At 51.5% G+C, this 21,582-nt stretch overlaps 10 protein-coding genes across 10 annotated transcripts; 5 read left to right on the top strand and 5 right to left on the bottom strand.

The window, feature by feature from the left end:
• Nucleotides 1-385: 385 nt before the first annotated feature.
• Nucleotides 386-1,673, top strand: ANOM_000066 (magnesium transporter CorA family protein; the record flags this gene model as incomplete). Its single annotated transcript, XM_015545324.1, has 2 exons — nt 386-1,029; nt 1,085-1,673. The coding sequence occupies 2 exons, from the start codon at nt 386-388 to the stop codon at nt 1,671-1,673; spliced, it is 1,233 nt and encodes a 410-aa protein (XP_015412395.1).
• Nucleotides 1,674-2,352: 679 nt separating this feature from the next.
• On the top strand, nt 2,353-3,906 carry ANOM_000065 (cytochrome P450; the record flags this gene model as incomplete). The annotated part of the gene is made up of 1 exon (XM_015545323.1): nt 2,353-3,906. The coding sequence occupies one exon, from the start codon at nt 2,353-2,355 to the stop codon at nt 3,904-3,906; it is 1,554 nt and encodes a 517-aa protein (XP_015412392.1).
• A 444-nt stretch (nt 3,907-4,350) lies between these two features.
• Nucleotides 4,351-4,893, top strand: ANOM_000064 (uncharacterized protein; the record flags this gene model as incomplete). Its single annotated transcript, XM_015545322.1, has 1 exon — nt 4,351-4,893. One exon carries the CDS (start codon nt 4,351-4,353, stop codon nt 4,891-4,893), a length of 543 nt encoding a protein of 180 aa, XP_015412393.1.
• A 1,196-nt stretch (nt 4,894-6,089) lies between these two features.
• ANOM_000063 (amidase) lies at nt 6,090-8,021 on the top strand (the record flags this gene model as incomplete). The annotated part of the gene is made up of 1 exon (XM_015545321.1): nt 6,090-8,021. One exon carries the CDS (start codon nt 6,090-6,092, stop codon nt 8,019-8,021), a length of 1,932 nt encoding a protein of 643 aa, XP_015412390.1.
• A 333-nt stretch (nt 8,022-8,354) lies between these two features.
• Nucleotides 8,355-9,575, bottom strand: ANOM_000062 (zinc-dependent alcohol dehydrogenase; the record flags this gene model as incomplete). The annotated part of the gene is made up of 3 exons (XM_015545320.1): nt 8,355-9,040; nt 9,111-9,401; nt 9,455-9,575. The coding sequence occupies 3 exons, from the start codon at nt 9,573-9,575 to the stop codon at nt 8,355-8,357; spliced, it is 1,098 nt and encodes a 365-aa protein (XP_015412391.1).
• A 339-nt stretch (nt 9,576-9,914) lies between these two features.
• ANOM_000061 (glycoside hydrolase family 76 protein) lies at nt 9,915-11,575 on the bottom strand (the record flags this gene model as incomplete). The annotated part of the gene is made up of 4 exons (XM_015545319.1): nt 9,915-10,574; nt 10,624-11,258; nt 11,348-11,416; nt 11,466-11,575. Coding segments are annotated over 4 exons (1,368 nt in total), but the record flags the coding sequence as incomplete, so codon positions are not given.
• A 354-nt stretch (nt 11,576-11,929) lies between these two features.
• Nucleotides 11,930-13,828, bottom strand: ANOM_000060 (GMC family oxidoreductase; the record flags this gene model as incomplete). Its single annotated transcript, XM_015545318.1, has 2 exons — nt 11,930-13,552; nt 13,610-13,828. 2 exons carry the CDS (start codon nt 13,826-13,828, stop codon nt 11,930-11,932), a joined length of 1,842 nt encoding a protein of 613 aa, XP_015412389.1.
• A 1,009-nt stretch (nt 13,829-14,837) lies between these two features.
• ANOM_000059 (putative glycosyl hydrolase) lies at nt 14,838-17,529 on the top strand (the record flags this gene model as incomplete). The annotated part of the gene is made up of 2 exons (XM_015545317.1): nt 14,838-16,088; nt 16,138-17,529. The coding sequence occupies 2 exons, from the start codon at nt 14,838-14,840 to the stop codon at nt 17,527-17,529; spliced, it is 2,643 nt and encodes an 880-aa protein (XP_015412465.1).
• A 268-nt stretch (nt 17,530-17,797) lies between these two features.
• ANOM_000058 (general amidase-B) lies at nt 17,798-19,523 on the bottom strand (the record flags this gene model as incomplete). Its single annotated transcript, XM_015545316.1, has 4 exons — nt 17,798-17,916; nt 17,968-18,052; nt 18,103-18,482; nt 18,548-19,523. 4 exons carry the CDS (start codon nt 19,521-19,523, stop codon nt 17,798-17,800), a joined length of 1,560 nt encoding a protein of 519 aa, XP_015412464.1.
• Nucleotides 19,524-20,126: 603 nt separating this feature from the next.
• Nucleotides 20,127-20,555, bottom strand: ANOM_000057 (F-box domain protein; the record flags this gene model as incomplete). Its single annotated transcript, XM_015545315.1, has 1 exon — nt 20,127-20,555. The coding sequence occupies one exon, from the start codon at nt 20,553-20,555 to the stop codon at nt 20,127-20,129; it is 429 nt and encodes a 142-aa protein (XP_015412459.1).
• Nucleotides 20,556-21,582: the final 1,027 nt, after the last annotated feature.

Below are 21,582 nucleotides of genomic sequence, written 5' to 3'. Positions count from 1 at the left end.
GATGCAACTCCACTATGAGCATTATCTTCGACCCAATGATTGACTAGTCATAGTGAAAACTTTTTCATGTCATACTCTTGGCATCAACACAGCCCCAGAAACGCTCACCGCTACAGGCAATCCACCATTGAGAGTCTGTCCATTGCCCTGCACCCTGCAGGCTTAGCTCGGGCTTGTATTCTGCCGGCAGAAAAGTAACACAACAGCGGTGACACATTGGCTCATCCCCTACATAACGTTTATCCCTCACATTCTGTCGTTTTGATCCAACGTTTTTGGGTTTCGAACCACCCATTGCAAGACACGTCAGGATGGTGCACGGCCTATCGGTGAATTTACAGCTCACATGCTCACCTGTACAAGCTTTGCTGCCTTTTGAGTAAACATGGGTCTGGTGGCAGACATCCACCTGGACGGCGCTCCTGGTGAGCGCCTAGATGTCAGCCCATGTATAGATGACCCTACAGCCCCGGGCTCTGAGGCCTGCGGACCTGAAGAAGAAGTTGATGAATTCAAAGACCGAAAGATGTCTTTCTACGATGAAAGAGGTGCCGCTCCTGCGACCCAGTTCAGCTTCTTCACATCGCAACTGGATTCGGTCATCCATTCGTCCACCATCCAGTCCCTGCGGTCGTTCTATAAGCCCTTTGACGCGCTGCTAGACACTACAGAACATTCGGGGCTATGGTGGCTCGATGTAACTGTCCCGTCGGATGATGACATCGAAACACTCTCGCAGATCTTTGACGTCCACCCGCTGACCACTGAGGATATCAAAATGCGAGAGTCGCGAGAGAAGATCGAACTGTTCGGTCGGTATTACTTTCTTTCTCTGCAGCCGGCCCGGCAAGTTGAGGCAGTCGATGGCACTCGATCTTCCTCTCCGAACGTGTACGCTATCGTCTTCCGTGACGGTGTCCTCAGCTTCAACTTCGGCAACAGTCCTCACGGAGGCCATGTCCGAAATCGGATCAAGGAGCACCGGAGTCATCTAGCATTGACCAGTGACTGGATCTCATATGCCCTCATGTATGTTCACCTAACTGTGACTCAAATATCGGTCTTCACATGCTAATTTTCCTAGCGATGATATCGTCGACGGCTTCGCGCCTTTCATCAATCGCGTCCAAGCCGGCGTTGAATTGATCGAAGACGATGTATCCATAACCCGGCCGGATGACATCGGCCTGGCACTGCAACGCATCCACCGATATCGCAAAGAGGTTTTACAAATCCGCCAACTGATGAACGACAAGACCGACGTCATCCGCTGCTTCGATCGCCACTGCGGCTCGTTCGGTCCCTCAACCATGGATGTCACTCTGTATCTCGGCGACATCCGTGACCACGTGATTTCCATGATGGCCGATCTGTACAATGCGGAGCAGATGCTGTCGCGGGCACAGGAGAAATATCTGAGTCAGTTAGCGTTCGATTCAACGCGCATGCGAAATGATATTGCGGCAACTCTTAGCCGGCTGACGGTCATTGGCGGGATCATTATCCCGATGCAGTTTCTCATCGGTCTCTGGGGCATGAACGTAACTGTCCCGGGCAAGACTCCGGAGGACGTGGATTCGCCACCAGTCAACTGGTGGTATGGTATCTTGGGGGTGATTTTGGGTTTGATCTTTATGGGTTTGATCGCTGCGAAGCGGCTCCGGTTTATTTAGACCTGCGTGCATGTGGAATTCAGTAATGTAGATCGTTTGTTATGGGATATATATATATGTGTGTGTGTATAAAGATATTCAAACAATTAAGATGGACTGCTACATATATATCTAGGATTTGTATTGGCATCGTGAATCATATGTATTGCTGTGGTACCAATCGATCGATAACTCGAATGTTCCTCTAGGCACTTTCCCCCGGTTCTACCAATGTCTCAACACCTTGAAGTTTCATGATCCCATGCACAAGGGTGTACTAATGCAAGTCTACACAGACTAAATTCGCTCCAACCGCCTTTTTCTTCACGATAGACCACCCAGATCACCTCAGCCATCATGCAGCCTTCGCTGTCGAGCTAACATTGGTCGAATCTCACTAGTTCCAACTGCAGCGATCGTTCGAGACCGGTCAAGTGATCATGATGATTGCCGATCGGTCGCGGTTGTTTGGATAACAGCTGTTATTCATACAAGGCCAAAGCGCTATTCAGACTGAAGATCTTGAGGGGAAACGTAGGAATCGGCCAACGATGTGACTTATCATTACCTCCTCCTTCAACGGTGGAAGTGAGGAGAAAGCCCTAAATTAGTCTCCTTCCCCTGTTCCCTCCAGTGAATAGTGGGGTGTGTTCTCAGTTCGACTCTCTTTACGTAGAAGACGTTGATCTCCAATACGAAAATGGACATTGGGATATTTAACAGCCTTCTTGCCTTACTGATCCTACGCGTCATCTATGAATATTATCGCGACCGTCGCCTTCCCCCTGGCCCAAGACGTCTACCCTTCATCGGCAACATCCACCAGGTGCCGCAGGTGCTGCCCTGGCGCACCTTCGATCAATGGAGCAAGAAATATGGCCCAATCATGAGCGCACGGTTCGGGCGACAGACCATTATACTCATTGCAGACACCGCTATTGCCCGAGAGCTGCTCGATAAGCGAGGGAGCCTGTACAGCAATCGGCCCAAACTGGTAATGGCCGATGATAACCTCGTGAAGGGTATGCATATTCTGCTCCGGCAATACGATGACCGTTTCCGACTGCATCAGCGAATGGAAGCCCCTGTGCTTAGTCCGCGAGCGTCTCCCACCTACTATCCAGTTCAGGATCTGGAGAGCAAGCAACTTCTGCATGAGCTTCTCTCGTCCAATAACTTCGCTCTTCATCTCGAGCGATATAGCATCAGCTTGCTTTACTCCTTGACATATGGATTCCGGGTAGAGACAGGGGATGAGCAAGATGTGGAAGACGCGCGTCGCATCCTGCATAACTTCGTATATGCGTCTCGTGTTGGAACCTGGGCTGTGGATGCTCTACCTATGCTCAATTCCTTGCCAAAGTTCCTGGCACCGTGGAAGCGGATCGGTGAGGAATTGTTCCAGATCGAGTCAAGCCTCCATATGCGGAACATGAAGAAAGGTCTCGATAGCCCCGCATGGAACTGGTCTAAGGAGTTCTCGATCTCGAAGCAGGGGCAGTTGATGCCACCACTGGAGCTTGCGTACGATCTTGGCATCCTGACAGAGGCGGGTCTTGAGACCACCTCGACTGTCATGAAGATCTTCGTCCTTGCGACTCAAGTGTATCCGCGATTTATCGCTATAGCCCAACGCGAAATCGACCTCGTAGTCGGTCCTGATCGTCTCCCAACATTATCAGACAAGGATAATTTGCCGTACATCTGTGCGGCAGTGGAAGAGACTCTCCGTTGGCGGTCCATTGTGCCCGGGGGCGTACCTCATGCTTCTAGGAAGGAGGACACCTACATGGGCTACCGTATCCCTAAGGACGCAACGATAGTTCCCTTGCATTGGTCAATGAGCCTTAATGAACACGAGTTTGACAACCCGCTCGAGTTCCGCCCAGAGCGATGGCTAGCAGGGTCGGATAACGACCGATTCACCAACTTCTTCGGATACGGCCGGCGGATTTGCACTGGAAGGCATATCGCGCGGAATTCCCTATTCATGCTTGTGGCGCGCATTCTCTGGGGCTTTGATATCAGACCACATACTGGACCGGATGGTCAACCTAGAGCCGTGGATGATATGGATTTCGACTCGGGGTTTGTATCTGCACCGGCGCCGTTTGAAGCAGTCTTTGAGCCGCGTAGTCAGCATGCTCGAGAGATTATTGAGAAGCAATGGGGATCTACAGAGAAGGATATCAATACTATCATGGATTCAATCAAGGAGAAGCAAAAGTCCATCGGACTTGATGTGCGGGGTTGAAAGGTTTACACATGAAGCATTAGTGTGTGGTAAATTATCTATAACCTTAGCAGGGCTGGAGTTTTTTCACTTGTCTCAAGCCACGGTCATAATATGAGTCATTACAAAACAGAATAGCCAGGCTTAGAAGAAGATTATCCGAGACCTATGTAGATATGACAGTCAGCAACAGCGTGTGTGGGCGAATTTTGCGCATAATCATGCCCAACGGACGTCATTTGCAAGAACTACCAGTCATCCCTTCTGTTTTCGGGAATAACCACATAAAACAAACATCAGGAACAGGAAGCTTCCCTAGAGTATATTGCTATAATCGCGGTCACATGGCCTTGAAATAGGCACCCACAGTCGTACAACGAACAGCCTTACTCATGCCAAACCTCACTTCACAGTCAGTTGAAAACGTTTCACATCACGATTACTATCATGACCAATACCAATGATATGTACCCGACAGCAACCACCCCAATACAAACGATCGGTCTTCGAGAGGTGTGCCAGGTCAACGGTCGTCACTTTAAACGAAGGAGGGGCACAGAGGAGTGGATCGAGTACGAGCCGGAAAACACTTCTCTGCCACCTATACAGCCACAACCGTTGTATCTCTCTCTTGTCCACGAGAAACAGGGTCCAGATGAGCCTCTCCACTGGTCCCTCTTCGTGGCCCCCGAAAATGAGCCTGGATGGTTATATCAAGTGACTGGTGATGCAGAACACATGACCTACGAGCCTTCTGATGGAAAAGTCGATATCACTAGCTCTGAGTCGTTTCTGACCTTGTATCAATTGGCTTCTCTGACAGAGGGCCAGGCGATGGTGGTAAAGGCTATTACCGATCACGAAACTCCCCCACATGCAGTTAATCGACGAGAAGTTAAGGAGAACTGTCAGGGATGGGCGGTGCGTGTTCTTGGTAAATTGATTGAGGAGGGTATTGTGTCAGCTTCCAAGCTTGATATGACTAAATCAATGATGCAATCTGTCTGAGAGGGAATAGATCAGGCGCAGAGCTGGACGATCGCTCAAGGAAGAGGACAACGGTGCTGGATATGTGCTTGCTATATGTTCTGCATCGACTAGTCTCTCGCCGTTTTAGGCTGGACATATGTTCCATCTTTCTACAAGGGTACCTCGTTCGTTTCTTATTCTCATCTAGGCAGTCACAAAGTCCCAGAATTACCAGATAATGGATTGACAGTACGCTATCGTAGGAGGATGAGCAATTCATATACGAAATCTGTAGGTTCAGCTGCCCTTGACTTGAGCAAACCTAGACTAGTACTTAGAACTATATTGCGTTAATGAGCTGTAATATGTCGAAGGTGAATGACGGCAAGATTCATTCAGCTATGTGTCATTATGGGTTCAAAGGAGCACATCATTTCAACTGAGGCATTGTCCTTCTCCAACGCCCCACCCAAAACAGACGACATACTTAACTGAACAGAGGCGTAAGAGAGATTCTGCCTTTTTAGTTCCAAAATGTTCGGATTCTCTACGTTTCATTTTCCTGCATGAGATGTTTTCCAGAAATCTCGCAACCCCGGGGTACATGGCCGAGTATCATTCATCCAGGATTGACTAACTACCGCAACCGCTTTATTCTTACTAATGTAAGGCTTCAATGATGGGTCATTACAGAGTTGCGCCATTTTAGCCTACATGATTCTGAGATGGCGGCAGATTTGCACAAGGTTATGTCTCCACTTACTCTCTTCAACAATTCCTTCGGCACTCCGTATTATGTTCCTATCTTGCTATGCTTGACAAGTCACCGGAATAATGAAATACCATGGAAGAAGTAACAAGTGGACAGAGTTACCTTGGGGAATATCCGAAGACCGGAGAACCTAGCTTCGCTTTGCAATCAACTATCGGCTATGTCTGCCGACAGCATGACACTAACGATGGGCGATAACAAGGACCCTCCGGGAATTTCGGGGTATCCTAATCAATAAGATTTAGCGATATGCTGACACTAATCATGAATGGAGTCAGCCAAGACGATTAGTACCTACTTGGCGTCGGGCTATTGCGACCAACGATAAGACTGCTATCAGACAACTAATTAAGAGTTGCCTATCTCAAGTATCGTGCTTGTGACTAATGCCAAACCCTTACTGTGATATAAAGAGGAAGATCGGCGCCATTCGAAATGAAGATGACAGACTTAATTCTCCTCCATGTTTCTTGGTACCCTCCTCTCGTTGGCGGCCGTCGTTACCGGCGCTGCCATCCCCAATGGCCAGACGCTTTCGCTCAATGAAATTCCTTACTACGTGAGCGGCATTCCTGTGTCCACTTTGCAGGGGCACGATGTCTCTGCATATCCTTCGTTGGCAGAGGGTATAGACCTGGTGCCATTAACCGTCATTCGCGTGACTCCTAACACGAAGTTGGAGTCCCTGCTATCGGACTATGCCGAGCGCGATGATGTCTTCCAGACTGCTTTTCTACGTGCAGTCTATCTCACAGCGTCCACTGGTGATGCCATTGACTCCCAACTGAGCGGCTATGCGTCCATTCTCAAATCTTCTGGCACGGAATTGCTGCTGGTTGATTCGGAGGTACACACAGCTTCTTCAAATTCCACACTCAAGGCCCAGTTAACCGAGGAGCTGCCGAGTGGGCCGTATTTTGTCTCCCTGTATACCGGAGATGTGTTTAGAGCGTACCGGTTGTACCCTGACGACAACCTGGCTTTCATTCAAGCAGCAATCAGTGACGAGAAGGGAGGCGTCCTCCCCCTACCAGCGGTAACGGAAAATGCAATGACCAAAGATGTCGCTGTGCCGTCACGTCTCTATTATACACAAACTCCAGAAAAGCCATTGGCCGGTCTGAGACTGGGTGTCAAAGACATCTACCATGTTAAAGGTCTGAAGACGAGTGGCGGCAGTCGCTCCTACTATTACTTATACGGAACTCAAAATGACACTGCCCCATCCATTCAGAGGCTCTTGGACTTAGGCGCTGTATTTGTCGGTAAAACCGGGACTGTCCAGTTTGCTAATGGTGATCGGCCTACTGCGGACTGGGTGGATTTTCACTGTCCCTTTAACCCGCGTGGAGATGGATATCAGGCACCTAGCGGCTCCTCCTCCGGTTCAGGTGTGGCTATTGCAGCGTATGACTGGTTGGATCTTGCTGTTGGTAGTGACACTGGCGGTTCAATGCGTTCACCAGCCGCGGTTCAAGGAATTTACGGCAACAGACCATCTACTGGCGCTATCTCTCTGGATCACGTCTTGCCCCTCTCACCGGCCTTGGATACAGCGGGTGTCTTCGCAAGAAGTGCCTCACTATGGGCCCATACTGTGAAAGCTTGGTATCCTCATTTCCGGCGCAATTTTACGTCATACCCTCGGCAACTGCTGCTGGCCGGTGGTGGATGGGATGGTAAAGGCATCAGCCCCGAGGCCCATCAAGGTCTTACCACATTCGTACGTGGGCTTGAGGGATTCCTCGGAGCTAATCATACCATCGTCGATGTGTCGCAGCGATGGCTCGACACACAATCCCCCAGCACACCCACTCTGGAAGAGATGCTCAACCTGACCTATGCCACCCTTACTTCCGTTGATCAATTCAACCACCTAGCTGTTCCGCTCTTTGCTGACTATAAAGCACTCCACCGCGGCCGCCAGCCTTTCATCAACCCTGGCCCATTAGCGCGTTGGCAGTGGGGTCAAGCCAATGGTGGGAACACTTCCTACGAGGCAGCTCTGCGCAACATGACTACTTTCCGGGACTGGTGGGAGAAGTCCGGGTATGGTCAGTCCGACCAGGCCTCTTGCTCCAAGACGCTCTTCGTCAGTGTGTACTCGGTCGGCACGACCGACTACCGTAACCAATACTATGATGCGCCCACTACACCACCACTGGGATTCTCCATCGGACGGATTGCGGTACTAGGTGGGGCACCTGAGGTTGTTGTCCCTGTGGGAGAGTCTCCATACAACAGTACTATCTCTTTGCAGACCGAGTATTTGCCGGTAAGTGTGGCGCTGCAGATGGCGCGAGGGTGTGACCATGTCCTGGCTTCCTTGGTCACAGGGCTCGAGAAGAAGGGGGTCCTCCGGCCTGTGGGTACAGGCTCCCGGTTGTACTTTTAGTGAAGTATGCGGGGATGAAGACCATGTGGAGTGACTAGGACAATGTACATACTAGGTAGAGCAGACGGATATATAACGAAGGGTAATGACAATTCGAAGTTACTGCGGACCAAGTATGGGATATGAGAAAGCAAGTCTCTGATAGACTGACAACTGAAAATCATAGCAGCATGCAGAGAATCTCTTCATTTACAAATTATGTCCCACGATGATTAATATTTACCCAGCAACAAGTGACTTGACACGGCTAATGTTGCTGCCTGAGGCGGTCAACTGTACGCGCCAATATTGCTCTGACCGCCTCCATTCCCATGTTTGTTTCCACCCATGCGATTACTTGTTGAAGTCAACCGCCATTCGTCCTGTGGCCTGTCCCATTCGCAGCTTCTCTACTGCTTCAGGCAACCGGTCAATCGGATAGACTTCGCAAATTTGTTGAAGCTTCCCCCGCCGAGCAAAGTCCAACGCCGCCACCGTATCCTGTCGACTGCCCACCAAGGTCCCTTTGACTGTTAGGTTCTTGAAGATGAAGGCATTGGGATCTCCCCCGATATTCATCGCGCCAGTTGGACCCAGTCCGATACACATGACCACCGCTCCAATGCGATTACCGACATATGATAACGCTGTTCGGTAGGCCGCAGGAGCTGTGACGAATACTCCGTGGGCCCCTACACCATCTGTTGCTTTAATCACAGCTGCGGCAGGATCGGACGTTTCCATGAAATCGACGAAGACTTCTGCGCCCATCTCCAAAGCCAATGCTCGCTTTGATTCCCCTGCGTCTACGACAACTGGACGCATACCCATCGCCTTCGCGAGCTGCACGCCCTGAATACCAACCCCACCGCCGCCGCCAGGAAATACAGCCCAGTGTCCCGGCTTTAGCCCGGATTCCGTCAGAGAGCGATAGATGGTGGATGCGCTGCACATAATAGGGGCTGCAATCTCATCAGGAATGCCATCGGGGATGGGCGATGCGTATCGGGCGGGAGAAACAATATATTGTTGATAGGTCCCTATTCCGTCAGTGACCGACGTCGCGAAGCAATGCAATACGGCTATCAGGGAAAGGGAATAGTGCCCTACCAGGTGCCATCAAGCCAGCGTGGATAGCGGTCCGGCAATATGTCTCCTTATCTCCCCAGCACAATTCACACGCACCGCACGTATCGAGGAGTGGTTTGATGCCCGCCCGATCGCCTAGCTTGAAGTTCTTCACATTTGCGCCAACTTTCACCACGATCCCAGCACCTTCGTGACCCGGGGAGCGAACGCCAAACGTTGACATCGGTGGAGTTCCTAGGTCGCCTTGCATCATATGGAGGTCTGAGGAGCAGATACCGGTGATATTTAGGCGGATTAGTATGTCATCGGGTCCTGGAACAAAAGTTGTTACGAATGCGCTTCTACTGGCGCTGCATACGGCTTACCTGGCTCCGGGACCGGCACCATCTCGACTCTGACCTCAAAATTCGGACCTTCATTGACGACCACACCTGCCTTACAGTGGGAGGGGATTTCGTATTCTGGAGAGGGCATTTCACCAGACATTTTCGCGGCAAATGGCGATAATCACCACGTGTTGTACGAACAAGATGCGATCGGATTATAGTAGCCTAGCACTGCGCAATTGGAGATATAGGAAGACATGGCGAGTACGGGAGCATATATACTTCACTGCCCAGCGGAATGTCGCCGCGATGGCTGATTGTGCCCCAGCTTCCCCGCACAGTTGGGTGGAGTTCTCCATATTATGATATACCCGGATATCCGGACGCTACAGATCAATTGTGCTTTATTGTGCATGCCAAGTCGTGTTTAGTGTTTATACATTCACTCCAGTGGTATCGCTACGGGGACTTGTCTCGGTGGCTACGATGATTGGCGAACCGTCAAGATTCAACTCATATTTTAACCGTTTCAAGAGAAACATCTACATCACAAATGCTCGTCAACTTATTCACAGTCATCCCAGTCAGTGGGGTGCTACTCGTATATCCCCCACCAAACCGTATAGAAGATCAACAGCGACATTAGTATCGTCAGAATGCCTGCCCCCGCTCGATTAGCCGTGCTGGTAGTCATTCGACGGGTATGGGGTTGCGCATCTGCTGGTTTGATTCCACCACTAGGGTCTCCCTTGCTGGTACCCCCGTTGTCTGCTGTTAGCGGAGGATCTACACCCCCAACGAGGGTCGCTTGTATGACCTCCAATGAAGACATCTGGACGCCCACATCATCACTCTCATCCCATTGCCCTGAAGTCCATTTCATACCGCAGGTCGAGTGATCGGAGCCCCCAGTGCACGTCCGCGCTGCCGCACTTGCTGAAGTACGTAGCTTGGGCATCACTTGGTCAAAGATGAACGGAGCGACTTGAGCGGATGCTGCCATCCACCGGGCCAGGTACCCCTTGAACGACCGCTGATCAACTTGGCAAGTGTTGATGGGCTCACAGGCTCGTTCGTACAAGACATCATTATGAAAGTATACTTTCGTGGCGTCAAGGATGCGTTGCGTTCGTTCCTTCCAGATAGGATCGCCATCCGTCTGACTCGTTAGCCTGAGTTCTGGTTATCTTACAACAAGACATACGTACCAGGTTATACATGCTCGCGGCACCAAATAGATACACCCCGGAATTGTACGTCCACTGAAGGTAGTTGAACTCGGAACAATTCTTGAGTTCGTCCGCCCCATCCAAGAACAGATAATCATCGGTTATGAAGCCGACCGACTCAGTCCAGTCCCATGCTCGAATCGCCCAATCGGCGTATGTGTGGTTCCCTGTGTACCTTGCCAAGCGTGCGGCCAAATTGAAAAAGCAACCGTTGGCAATGGTGTTTTTGTAATGGTATCCGTTATTGAAGGTAAATATTTGCCACCTCAAACCTCCCCCGCACGTCTCAGGGCTCCATCGTGCGACCTGGGTGTTGAACACCGCTTGCACCATGGCTAACCACCCTGGCTGCCCTTCTGGTGGATTCGGAAAGTTTCGCTCGGCGGCGCTCATGGCTGCAAAGGCCCAGAAGGCCTGGTCGTCATTGCCTTCGGCGTGCGTCTGGTTGGCAGGCATAAACGTCGCATCGTCGCCTGCTTGAAAGGTCACAGCCTCCATGATCATGTCGTTCCACCTGTCGTCGCCCGTGTAATACCAGTAATCAATCAGAGAATTGAACATGGCGCCAGCTTCCCACCAATAATAAGGGGGAGGTAAGACGCCGGGTGTATCGCCTGGATATGTCGCGAACACGGGCCCAAGCCCGCCGCTTCTCGTCAATCTTCAAACGTCCGTACTGTACAATAACGTAGATTCACTGTACCTGGATTCATGCCAGTGTAGTGAGAGAGCATGTTATTAGCGATCGCATAACTGGCCTGTTTCACCGATTCTGCTAGTGTTAGCAGCGTTCCATCTCCACAGGGCCTGCAGCATCTTACCAGGATTATCTACATCCATATCGATAGCCTGGACGCTGGCAAGCAGCGCCAGGCTGAGACACCATGGTTTTCGCATTGTGAGTGGATTTTCAGACAACAGACTTGACGGGCACGATCAACGGAAGAGCCCATTGAGTCCACCGACATTATTATAAAGGTCGGCCAACATTCCAGGGATGGGAATGCAGTGGTTGCGTGGAAACACTCGTTGAATGCCGATGCGATACTTGATGGAGCTGAGCCACCCACATGAAACCCGTCGAGCGTTCCAGACAATTTAATACAAAACTTACGACTTCACAGGGTCAAATTCCATCCCCATTCCCGCCGAATGAGCCGAGGGGGTTCTTACAGATGTGGATCTATGCACAACATCAATTAATGAATACGGCAAGGCTACATTCCAGTACCACTTCCAAGCCACAACAACCTGGAACACCACGCGATGAGCGCCAATCTCCTGTCTAATGATGAGCAGTTACGCGGATAATGTCCGCCGCGCGCTCGGCTACTGCATATGTCATTGCTTGAATATTCCCCGACGTTTCTAGGGGAAAGATGCTGGCGTCGACCACTCTTAAATTGCGCGTGCCATGGACCTTCAGCCGGGGGTCCACTACTCCGCCCAGCTCTGCGGGCATCATGGCGCATGTGCCCACTGGATGGAAGTCGTGAAATAGACGATCTTTAACTACTTCCTTAGCCTTCTCCAGATCTGCCAGATCCATTGCCGCCTCAGGTACCCGAGCGCCGGGTTTGAGTAGCGAGCTAAAAGGCTCCGTACTAGCTATCCTGTCCAGGAACTGAGTGTGTCGGGCGAGGATTTCTAAATCTAAGGGGTGAGATAGATATTTGGGGTCGTAGACAGGCTTCTCGCCTGGGTTGGCAGATCGGATATGTATAGATCCACGCGAGAAGGGATGATTAAGTAGGACCATGATGCTGATGTAGTTCTCGGGCAACGCCTTCGACAGCGCATAGGTCATTGTATTTACCCCAGACTTTACATTAACTTGTGCATTGAGGAACATGTATTGTGCGGAGGCTGTCTGATCATCCTGGAGCATCTGTCGCAGGATGTTGTATTGTAGCTGCCGACTGCGCGAGACTTGTTCAGCCTGCAGGCTGTCCAGATACTGCGTCAACAGATCATCCACCCGCTCGCGTGGGATTTGTCCGCCGTGGTCAACAATTGGCAGATAGGCCACACTAACGGGCATGCCCGTCAAAGGACCAGCGCGTGTCTTTTCATAGAGCTCGATCAGAGACTGGACCACTCTTGGGTCCCGTGCGATGTCTGCAGAGCTCTGCCCGTCTGCGACTTCCAAGTTAATGGTAGTCATGCAATGATCCTGAAGATTCTCTCCGACTCCAGGTAGGTCGAGCACCACCGAGATATTGTGTTTTTGCAAGAGATCTGCGGCACCGATGCCAGACAGCTCCAGTAGCTGCGGGGAATTCAGACTTCCGGCACTGATAATAACTTCACGCGTGGCAGAGATCTCCAGTTGCTGACCATCTTTGGTCCGAATCTGAATCCCCGTAGCAGTCACCTGATTGTCGTCGGCTTTCGTCAGGGTCACTCGCTCTACCATGGTTTCAGTGAGCAGATGCAGGTTTTTGCGCTGGGCGACGTCCTGGGTGTAGTAAGCCCCAGCATATCCCCGTTGGCCTGTTTCCCTGTCAACTGACAGTGGCGGCGTAAACGGTCCCACGGTGCGGCCCGCGATCGGGTCTGCGTGAGTGTCCCAACCCAAGTGGGCAAATGTCTCATTCCAGGCCTGGTTGAACGGGGTATAGACATCAAGATGAGAGGTTGGGACTGGCCCTTGATTGCCCTGGTTCTCTGGCTCCATGTACTGGCCCAGGGAAAGTAACGCACTGGTGGTCTCGCTGGGCGGCGTGTACGTATGGAATTTACGCAGATACGGAGCCATTGCATCAGGTCCCCACCCGTCGTTGCCCAGGGATTCCCACGCTGCGAAGTCAGCGCGTGATGGATACGCCACCACAGAGAAATTCAAGGCTGAAGAGCCACCAACCATCCGGCCTCGTGGCTGGCCCATTTGACGGCTGTTTGCATGAACCTGGTGAGAGCGCTTGTCAGTAAGCGCCATGACCCAGCCACGTCAAACACGACTGACCTGCGGCTCGGTCAAGTAGTCCCAGTCGAAATCCGGATCTCCGAACATGGCGCCTAGCAGGCCTGGGGTGTCGATGCGCGGGTCTCCCATATGATTAGGCCCGGCTTCGACCAGGAGAACAGTGGCAGTGCCATCTTCGCTGAGACGCGAGGCTAGCACTAGACCGCCAATTCCTGCGCCGACGATGATATAGTCGTACGGTTGTTCGCTGACGATCATGGTTGAGGGGCGCTGGCCGATCTAGTAACAGACCGGGACTCGCAATTCAGAAGCTGACGGACGACCCTCTGGGCAACATGCGCCATTTTATAACCGCAGGAAACATGCACGAAACTTGGTTGCCTCGCTGGCAGACACTAGTCCGGCATAAGTAGAGGGTCCAATCAGATCAGCGGGATCCTGTCTTTTGTCGCCAGGAGAAGTCGATCCCCACCACCTGCCAGCGACCCAATGTCGATTAGTTCTAACGGCGGTATTTTATGATTGCATCGCATCGGGACGGGCGCCAGAGGACTCCGGGTGTTGAATTAATTCACTAGTGGCGACATAGTCCTTACACGGAACTGACTCTATCATGGCCTAGAGCCGTTTCCAGGGGTTCACGGAGTCTGAGATGAGAACAAAACGAGTGAAGATGTGGTAGTGAGCCCAGCTTCTATAAAAATATATGGATCGTCACGATCGGGTAGGTTCCGTAAGGGGCCACTGTTACCCCAGAATTCATGAAAGCTCGGGAAATTGTGACAATCCAGTATGGGGCTGCGGTGTTGCACTGGATATCTGTATCTCGTCTTGGCTAATGCTACCCAACGACACTTTGGCAGGCAAAGAATGGCGTTGTCTATGGTAACAGAATTCCCTCCAGGCACGCGGGTACTATCGGCAGGATAGCCGATTCTTCACCATGGTTCCATCGCTCTATCGGCATCGTGACATACTCTATGTAGTGTCACCGACGATCTCTCGGGATGACCCGAACACGATGTAACCATGCAGTGCACCAACACTGCTGCCTGTAAGATTCGAGTGGATCGTGGTCGCTTTCCGAATGGGCTGTTCTGTTAACATGAGTTTCGAAAGTCGGAGATTGTTTGCCAAGGGGAGGGTGTCTTAAACCTTTACGGAGTATGTAACTTCAGCCCTTGCATATATTTCCCGGCTCGCACACTGCCGGGTGCTCGTCCATGATCCTCAACCGACCTACCGTACATGGGTTTCGCCCGGTAATATGCATCTACGAGGTTTCCTCCCAGCGGTTGCTGTGCTGCCATTTGGCCTCGCTTCTGTCACCTCCCCTGGTGACACGGCTGTGATTCCTGGATGGCATCTGCAATCCGCCCTTCACGCATCGAGTAATCTGAATGAGCTCTCCCTTCCGACTGCTCAAAATGTTAGCTCCTGGTATCGAACCGGCGCCCGGGCTACTGTCATGGCAGGGCTGATTGAAAATGGCGTTTACAATGACACACACTTATTCTACTCCAATAATCTTGCAACGGTCGACCAGACTATCTTCCGCTCCCCGTGGCTATATCGCGAGGAGATCAGCCTTGTTACACCTCCGAAGGAACAGCATATATTCCTCGTCACTCACGGTATAACCTCCAAGGCCGACATTTACTTCAACGGAAAGCAAATTGCCTCCAATGCCACCCAACAGGGATCATACGGTGGTCATCGCTATGATATCACGCCGTTTGTGCAGACTGGAAAGAATGTCCTGCTGATCCAGGCTCATCCGACAAACTACCTCCGTGACTTTGCTCAGGGCTTCGTGGACTGGAACCCCTACCCGCCCGATAATGGAACGGGAGTCTGGCGGGATGTAGAACTCAAGCAGACCGGACCGGTGTCGATGTCCTCGCCACGGATTCTGACAGACTTCGTTGGAGTACATACCGAGAAAGTCACTGCCACCATTAACGTGGACATTGAAAACCACGAGAATCGCATTGTCAGTGGGGTTGTGCATGGTACCGTCCAGGAGAAGGACAATGCATCCCACACGGTCGCGTTTTCTAAGGAATTCAAATTAGAACCACACAACAGCACGACAATCTCAGTGAATGTACTGCTGAAGAATCCCAAGATATGGTGGCCAGCCTCGTGGGGGAAACAGCCACTGTACACGGTTCAGGCCAAGACCACTGTCGGTCAGAATGATGTCTCAGATATCGCACCACCAACGCAGTTCGGAATTCGACACGTTACGTCAAGGGTTAACTCGCATAATGATACCGAGTTCAGCGTCAATGGATACCCGTTCCACGTTAGGGGAGGCGGCTATAGTCCGGACATGTTCCTCCGGTTCGACGCCGAGCATCTGCGGAAGATCTTCCGTTACATGCTGGATATGGGCCTCAATACGGTGCGCTTGGAGGGGAAACAAGAACATCCGGAATTTTATGACCTTGCAGATCGGATGGGAATGATGGTGATATCGGGGTGGGAGTGCTGCGACAAATGGGAGGGATGGGACGTAAGTGGAACCCCTCGCCTATATTAACTGCAATGGCTAACTAGCGCAGTACAATGATGAGGCGGACGGAGTCAAATGGACAGAGAAAGACTATCCGGTTGCAGAAGCTATAATGCTGCATGAAGCAAACATGATGCAGGCTCATCCCTCGATGCTGGCCTTCCTGGTTGGATCAGACTTCTGGCCCAACGAGAGGGCCACAGATGTCTATGTCAACGCTCTGAATCGTATGGACTGGCCCAACCCGATCATTGCATCGGCAAGTAAGCGTGGCTATTCCAAGATCCTGGGGCCGTCTGGCATGAAGATGGACGGACCGTACGATTGGGTACCGCCCAATTACTGGTACCATGATAAGCTGGGGGCAGCATTTGGCTTCGGCTCAGAACAGGGGCCCGGCGTGGGAACACCCGAGCTGGGCAGTTTAAAGCAGTTCATGACTGACCAGGAATTGGCGAGTCTGTGGCTCAAGCCAGACGAGCCTCAATGGCACATGAGTAAGAATGACTCGCCTTTCGCAGACCGCGCCCTGTACAATAAGGGACTTTTTGCGCGGTACGGGCCACCGACCGGATTGGAAGACTATCTTCGCAAATCGCAGATGATGGATTATGAAGGGACTCGAGCGGAATTTGAAGCATTCGCCATACGCCAGAATGCAAGTCGCCCGGCCACGGGCGTGGTTTACTGGATGTTGAACAGCGTCTGGCCCAATCTACACTGGCAGCTATTTGATTATTACTTACGCCCGGCCGGATCCTATTTCGGGACCAAGGTGGGTGCCCGCTTGGAACATGTCGCTTATGACTATGAAGCGCACACTGTTCATATCATCAATCATTCTCTGGACAAATTCGGAAAGCGTACTGTCACAGTGGATCTAATTGATCTCGATGGCAAATCTATGCACCATGAAAAGGTCGCTACATATACCACCCCAACAACATCGAAAAAGGTAACAACAGTACGGGACATAAAGAAGATCAAGGATGTTGGCTTCCTCAGATTAACCCTTCAGGACGCGCAGAAGGGCACCACGCTCAGCCGCAATGTCTATTGGCTCCCACCCAATACTGAGAGCCTGGACTGGGACAACTCTAACTTCTACACCACACCCGTCACTAAATATACCAATCTCACGGCATTGAACCAGATGCGTACCGCATCTGTGTCCGCAAGCATGAGGACGACCGCATCGAAACAGGGCTCAACGCTGGCCGAGGTGACGCTCGAGAATACGTCCGATGTGCCCGCCTTTTTTATGCATTTGACGATTACCGACGAGAAAGAACAGGAGCTGGCCCCGGTATACTGGTCTGACAATTATGTTACTCTTTTCCCGAAAGAAAAGCTCACGTTGACGGTGGAGTTTGAGGGAAAGAAATGGGCAGCTACGTTGACTGGTGCGAATGTGGAGAAGAGAGAAATCGGGCGGAGCTAGGCTATGATTGTGATGAGTAGAGCTTGGATAGACAGTGCCTGACCTTTTGGCTATTATCTCACTAGCAATCATATATCTGGCACCTATAGCTCAAATGCTTATATATACTCAGTGGATCAAATCAACTACATGTCAATAATATATGGATTAAATTGCTTCGCACTGGTTCGTCCTCATCATCTCGTATCTAAAGCATCGCTGAGAGAATAGGTACGTTCGAATTGATGGTGTTCAATACAACTGCTCCCTACTCCAGCATCGATGTCACTCACTTACCCTTCAGCACACCCTCGACAACCTTACTATGCTGCACCAATAGTTCGTCTTTCAATCGTCTTCCAATGAGCTGGACATGGCATGGAGCGCCTTCGACCTCTTTCGGGGTATCTGTATCTCATCAGTACGATTGTTCTCAGATATGTGAAGGGGATCACATACACTTAGGAATGTATTCGATATCACGAACGAACTCGGCATCAGCCGCCTCATCAGCCGTCCCGAATGGAATAATACATGCCGGATACTGCAAGAATTAGAACCAGATAGCCTCAAATATACAGACGAAGAACATACATCTACCAAATTCGCCAGCATCGTATAGATCGGCAACCTAAACGTATCATGCACAGGCGCGCAGCTCTGATGCCCCGGTGCTAGTATCACGTCAAGCTGATTATCCAGGAACACCTTTCTTATCGCCGCGGTAGCACCCGCCTTCTGAACGTTCAGGTCATACAGCTGTCGCAATGTCGGCTCTGGACCGGCCCCGCTAGGATCATACGTGTATTTCAAAGATGGGACCCAGGGCTCCCCGCTGGCTGCGAGGTGGCCCAGTGCTGTCCTGTCAGGATCCATCTGGAAGAATCCCATGGCGATATCGCTTATCTCCTTCATCGAGGGACATTTCCCGGTTAAATCGACGATCCGATGGCCCGCGGCGGACAGCTTCTTCACTGCAGTTGAGAGTGTGCGCTGGATGTTAGGGTGATATGCCTCGACGGGTCCTCAGGAAGAAGACCGATCGTCAGCGACGACTTAAGCGGCGTGGTGGGACTCGACCACGGAAGCCCATGCACCTGGTCATCGACATCCTCGGGCCGTGAGTCGGCGACGACTTTGAAGAACAAGTCCGCATCGCGAACAGAATGGCACAACGGGCCAGCCACAGGCGCTATCCCCGCAAGACCAGGTCTGGCTGGACTCGTCTGTCCCACAAATGGAACTCTCCCTGCACTCGGCTTAAACCCAATCACCCCACAGCATAACGCGGGGATACGGATCGAGCCCCCGATATCAGTGCCCACGCCTAACAGCGACCCCCGCAGCGCGACTAACGCGCCTTCGCCACCTGAACTGCCCCCTGCTGCCAGATTGAGTCGGTGAGGATTCAACACCCGCCCGAAGACATTGTTATGCGACTCGGCGATCATTAACGTCTGCGGGATATTCGTCTTGACGTAGATCACGGCACCAGCAGCGAGGAGGATATCGACGAGGGGGGAGTTAGTCGTCGGGACCGGGTTATCTATGAAAGAGACGAAGCCCAACGTCGACGGGATGCCAGCTACATTGAACCCATCTTTGAGACTGATGGGTAGGCCGTGCAGAGGCCCGACTGTCTTGCCGGTTGAGGCAAGATGCTCATCGAGCGCTTTCGCGCGGGTGAGGGCCACATCGAAGAATGTCTCCGTGAGACAGCTGGTGAGTTGCTGCGCTATTGCTGCGCGTTTACTGAATGCTGTTGTGACTTCCACCGCGGTGTATTCTTGGTTGGCGATTTTGGCGAGGAGGGCAGTGGCGTCTTCTGTCGTGGTAATGGCGAGTTCGCGGGCCGTGAGGAGGCCGCTTTGGGCTGGGATGTCGAGACAGTTCAGACCAGGGTCGGAGGTGAGTTGGGCCTGGATTGACTCAGGGAGCCGCCATTCGGGGGGGATTTTGGATGCCGCGGTGGCTTGTTTGGCGAGGGCTTTTTCGTGCCAGGGTTGGATGGTCATTGCGTCGGATTTATCGATTGGCGATGGAAGCTTAGAACGGGGGTTTGGGGTTAAGGGCTAGGGGGTTGGTGCGAAAGCTTTATATCATGAGCTAGAGTGAGTTCCCCTCACCTTGGCTGTATGAAGAGGGGTTTGCTTGGTGGAGCGATTGCGAGCGATATGCATAGTCATAGGTGGATCTGGTGTTCTCTTGGGCGCTAACCGGAGAAGCTGCACTTATCCCGAGGTTCATGCATGCCAGAAGTGGTCAGCCCATAACGACATCTCTACATATGAACTTACGTTGTGTACGGTGTTTTGATTAGGCTCACGAGATGAGACTACGGTCTGGGGCATATTCAGTAGACTCATAGTAGTGTCGAACTTGTCAGTCCATTCTTCTCATCAAATACGATCACCAAGCGCCTGGGGTTTTGTTAACGATAATGACCCCTAATGCCAAGATCCAGTATCCTTCGAGCCTGTCGTATTCGGGGCCTGTCAGCGATTGCCATGGCCTGCAAGCAATCATGCGGTTGTTCAGGAGGGAGTAAGAAGAAAAGGAACAAGATCAAGAAGAGAAAGATCAACATACACATATGTCAGACGTAGCAACTACTGATCTCAACTTGGCCATCTGCAGTGTCCGGTGATGACCTCCGGAATGTATTGGTTGGCCCTGACGGCGCAGGCAAGATCGAAGATGCCGTTTGGTGCCCTTGTTATCTCAAACCCTCCCAATGATCTTGCATCCATCAATACATGAAAGCCTGGTGGTCGATAGAAATCCTGTAACGGCTGGGGATCCATCTTTCCACTCATAGATGAATAGCCGCTTAGATGTCGATGTTGAATTCGCGCGGCCATCTCCGTTTCTGTTCGCGTTTTGGCACCTGGGGTCTTATAGCCGAGGGACTTGCTGGAGCCGTCTTCGCTGTAGAACTCCAGTCCAGTGATAACTATATCTTCACCATCAGCTAGTATAGATACTCCGATCGTTGCGAGCTTGGGAGGTATATCCACGGTTTCAACCTTTGTCCTTTGTTCCCTCATAGCGTGTGTTGTGATAGTGCTGCAAGGCTCTACCTTGAAAGTCCAAGGGGGGGGGTCTGTCCTCTATTCTGGCAGAGGCATGTGTCTCATATCCACCGGAAGGTCTCCCAGATTCTCAACATCCTATCAAACTGGTCGTTCCAAGGTAGCATGGACGTGCTGTGATACAGATGTTGCCAGTCGATGCTATCACCTGTTCCTCTAGAAGACTCCCTTACAGCACGATACAGAAAGCCCCGTTCGCCATTGACCTCGAACCGTGTCCGCCAGAATCTAGAACTGAAGAAGACTCCTTCCATCGCACGCGAAACTGTCCGAAGTGTTAGGATGTCACGGGTGTTTAGTTGCTCCGCGATTATCTCTTTGATCTCCAAAGGCAGAACTGTGAACGGATCGGTGGCATTTCGCCCGCGGGCAAATTGGGTTGCCACCTCTGGTGTGCGATCTGGTATCCGAACTCCCCGTCGTAGCAACTGCTCAAGGGAGGGCTGATAAAACAGTGGCTCCGGTGGTAGGTCACGAACTCCTCTTGAAACATAGCGAAGGGAGTCCCTACCGCGACGTAGAGGACGTAATAGTATCCACCGAAGTGTGCCTAATTTAATCTCGCCAGGATTGAAGTGATCTTCCAACCGTTCCCAACATAACTCATGAAAGAACACCAGATTGTCTGTACACCTCCACGGTAAGGGTAATGTTATATAGTCATCGCCCACTGTATCCCATCGTTTGCGCCGGTCGCGTGGTACCCTAAACCTGTTGAATTGGTCCTGTATGCTCCGCAGACCAACCCCAGATAGCTCAATTTCACCAGTAGTTTCCCATACTGTGTCGCATATTATGTAGTAAGTAGTTTTCCGATACACACATTAGAAACTACTTACTAACGCGAAAGGTACATTTCCAAAGAGGAGCACTTTCTCGACGGCGGATCTTCCGGAGACACAACACACAACTGGAAGGGTCACAGTCGGCTGGGTCAAACGTGGCGACGATGACGGACATGCCTGGTTCCTGGCGTAACGAA

This window comes from Aspergillus nomiae (genome assembly GCF_001204775.2).
Source record: "Aspergillus nomiae NRRL 13137 chromosome Unknown contig00002, whole genome shotgun sequence".
NCBI lineage: Eukaryota > Fungi > Ascomycota > Eurotiomycetes > Eurotiales > Aspergillaceae > Aspergillus > Aspergillus nomiae.
The sequence above is the reverse complement of the archived record's forward strand: the minus strand, read 5'-3'. Positions and strand labels throughout refer to the sequence as shown.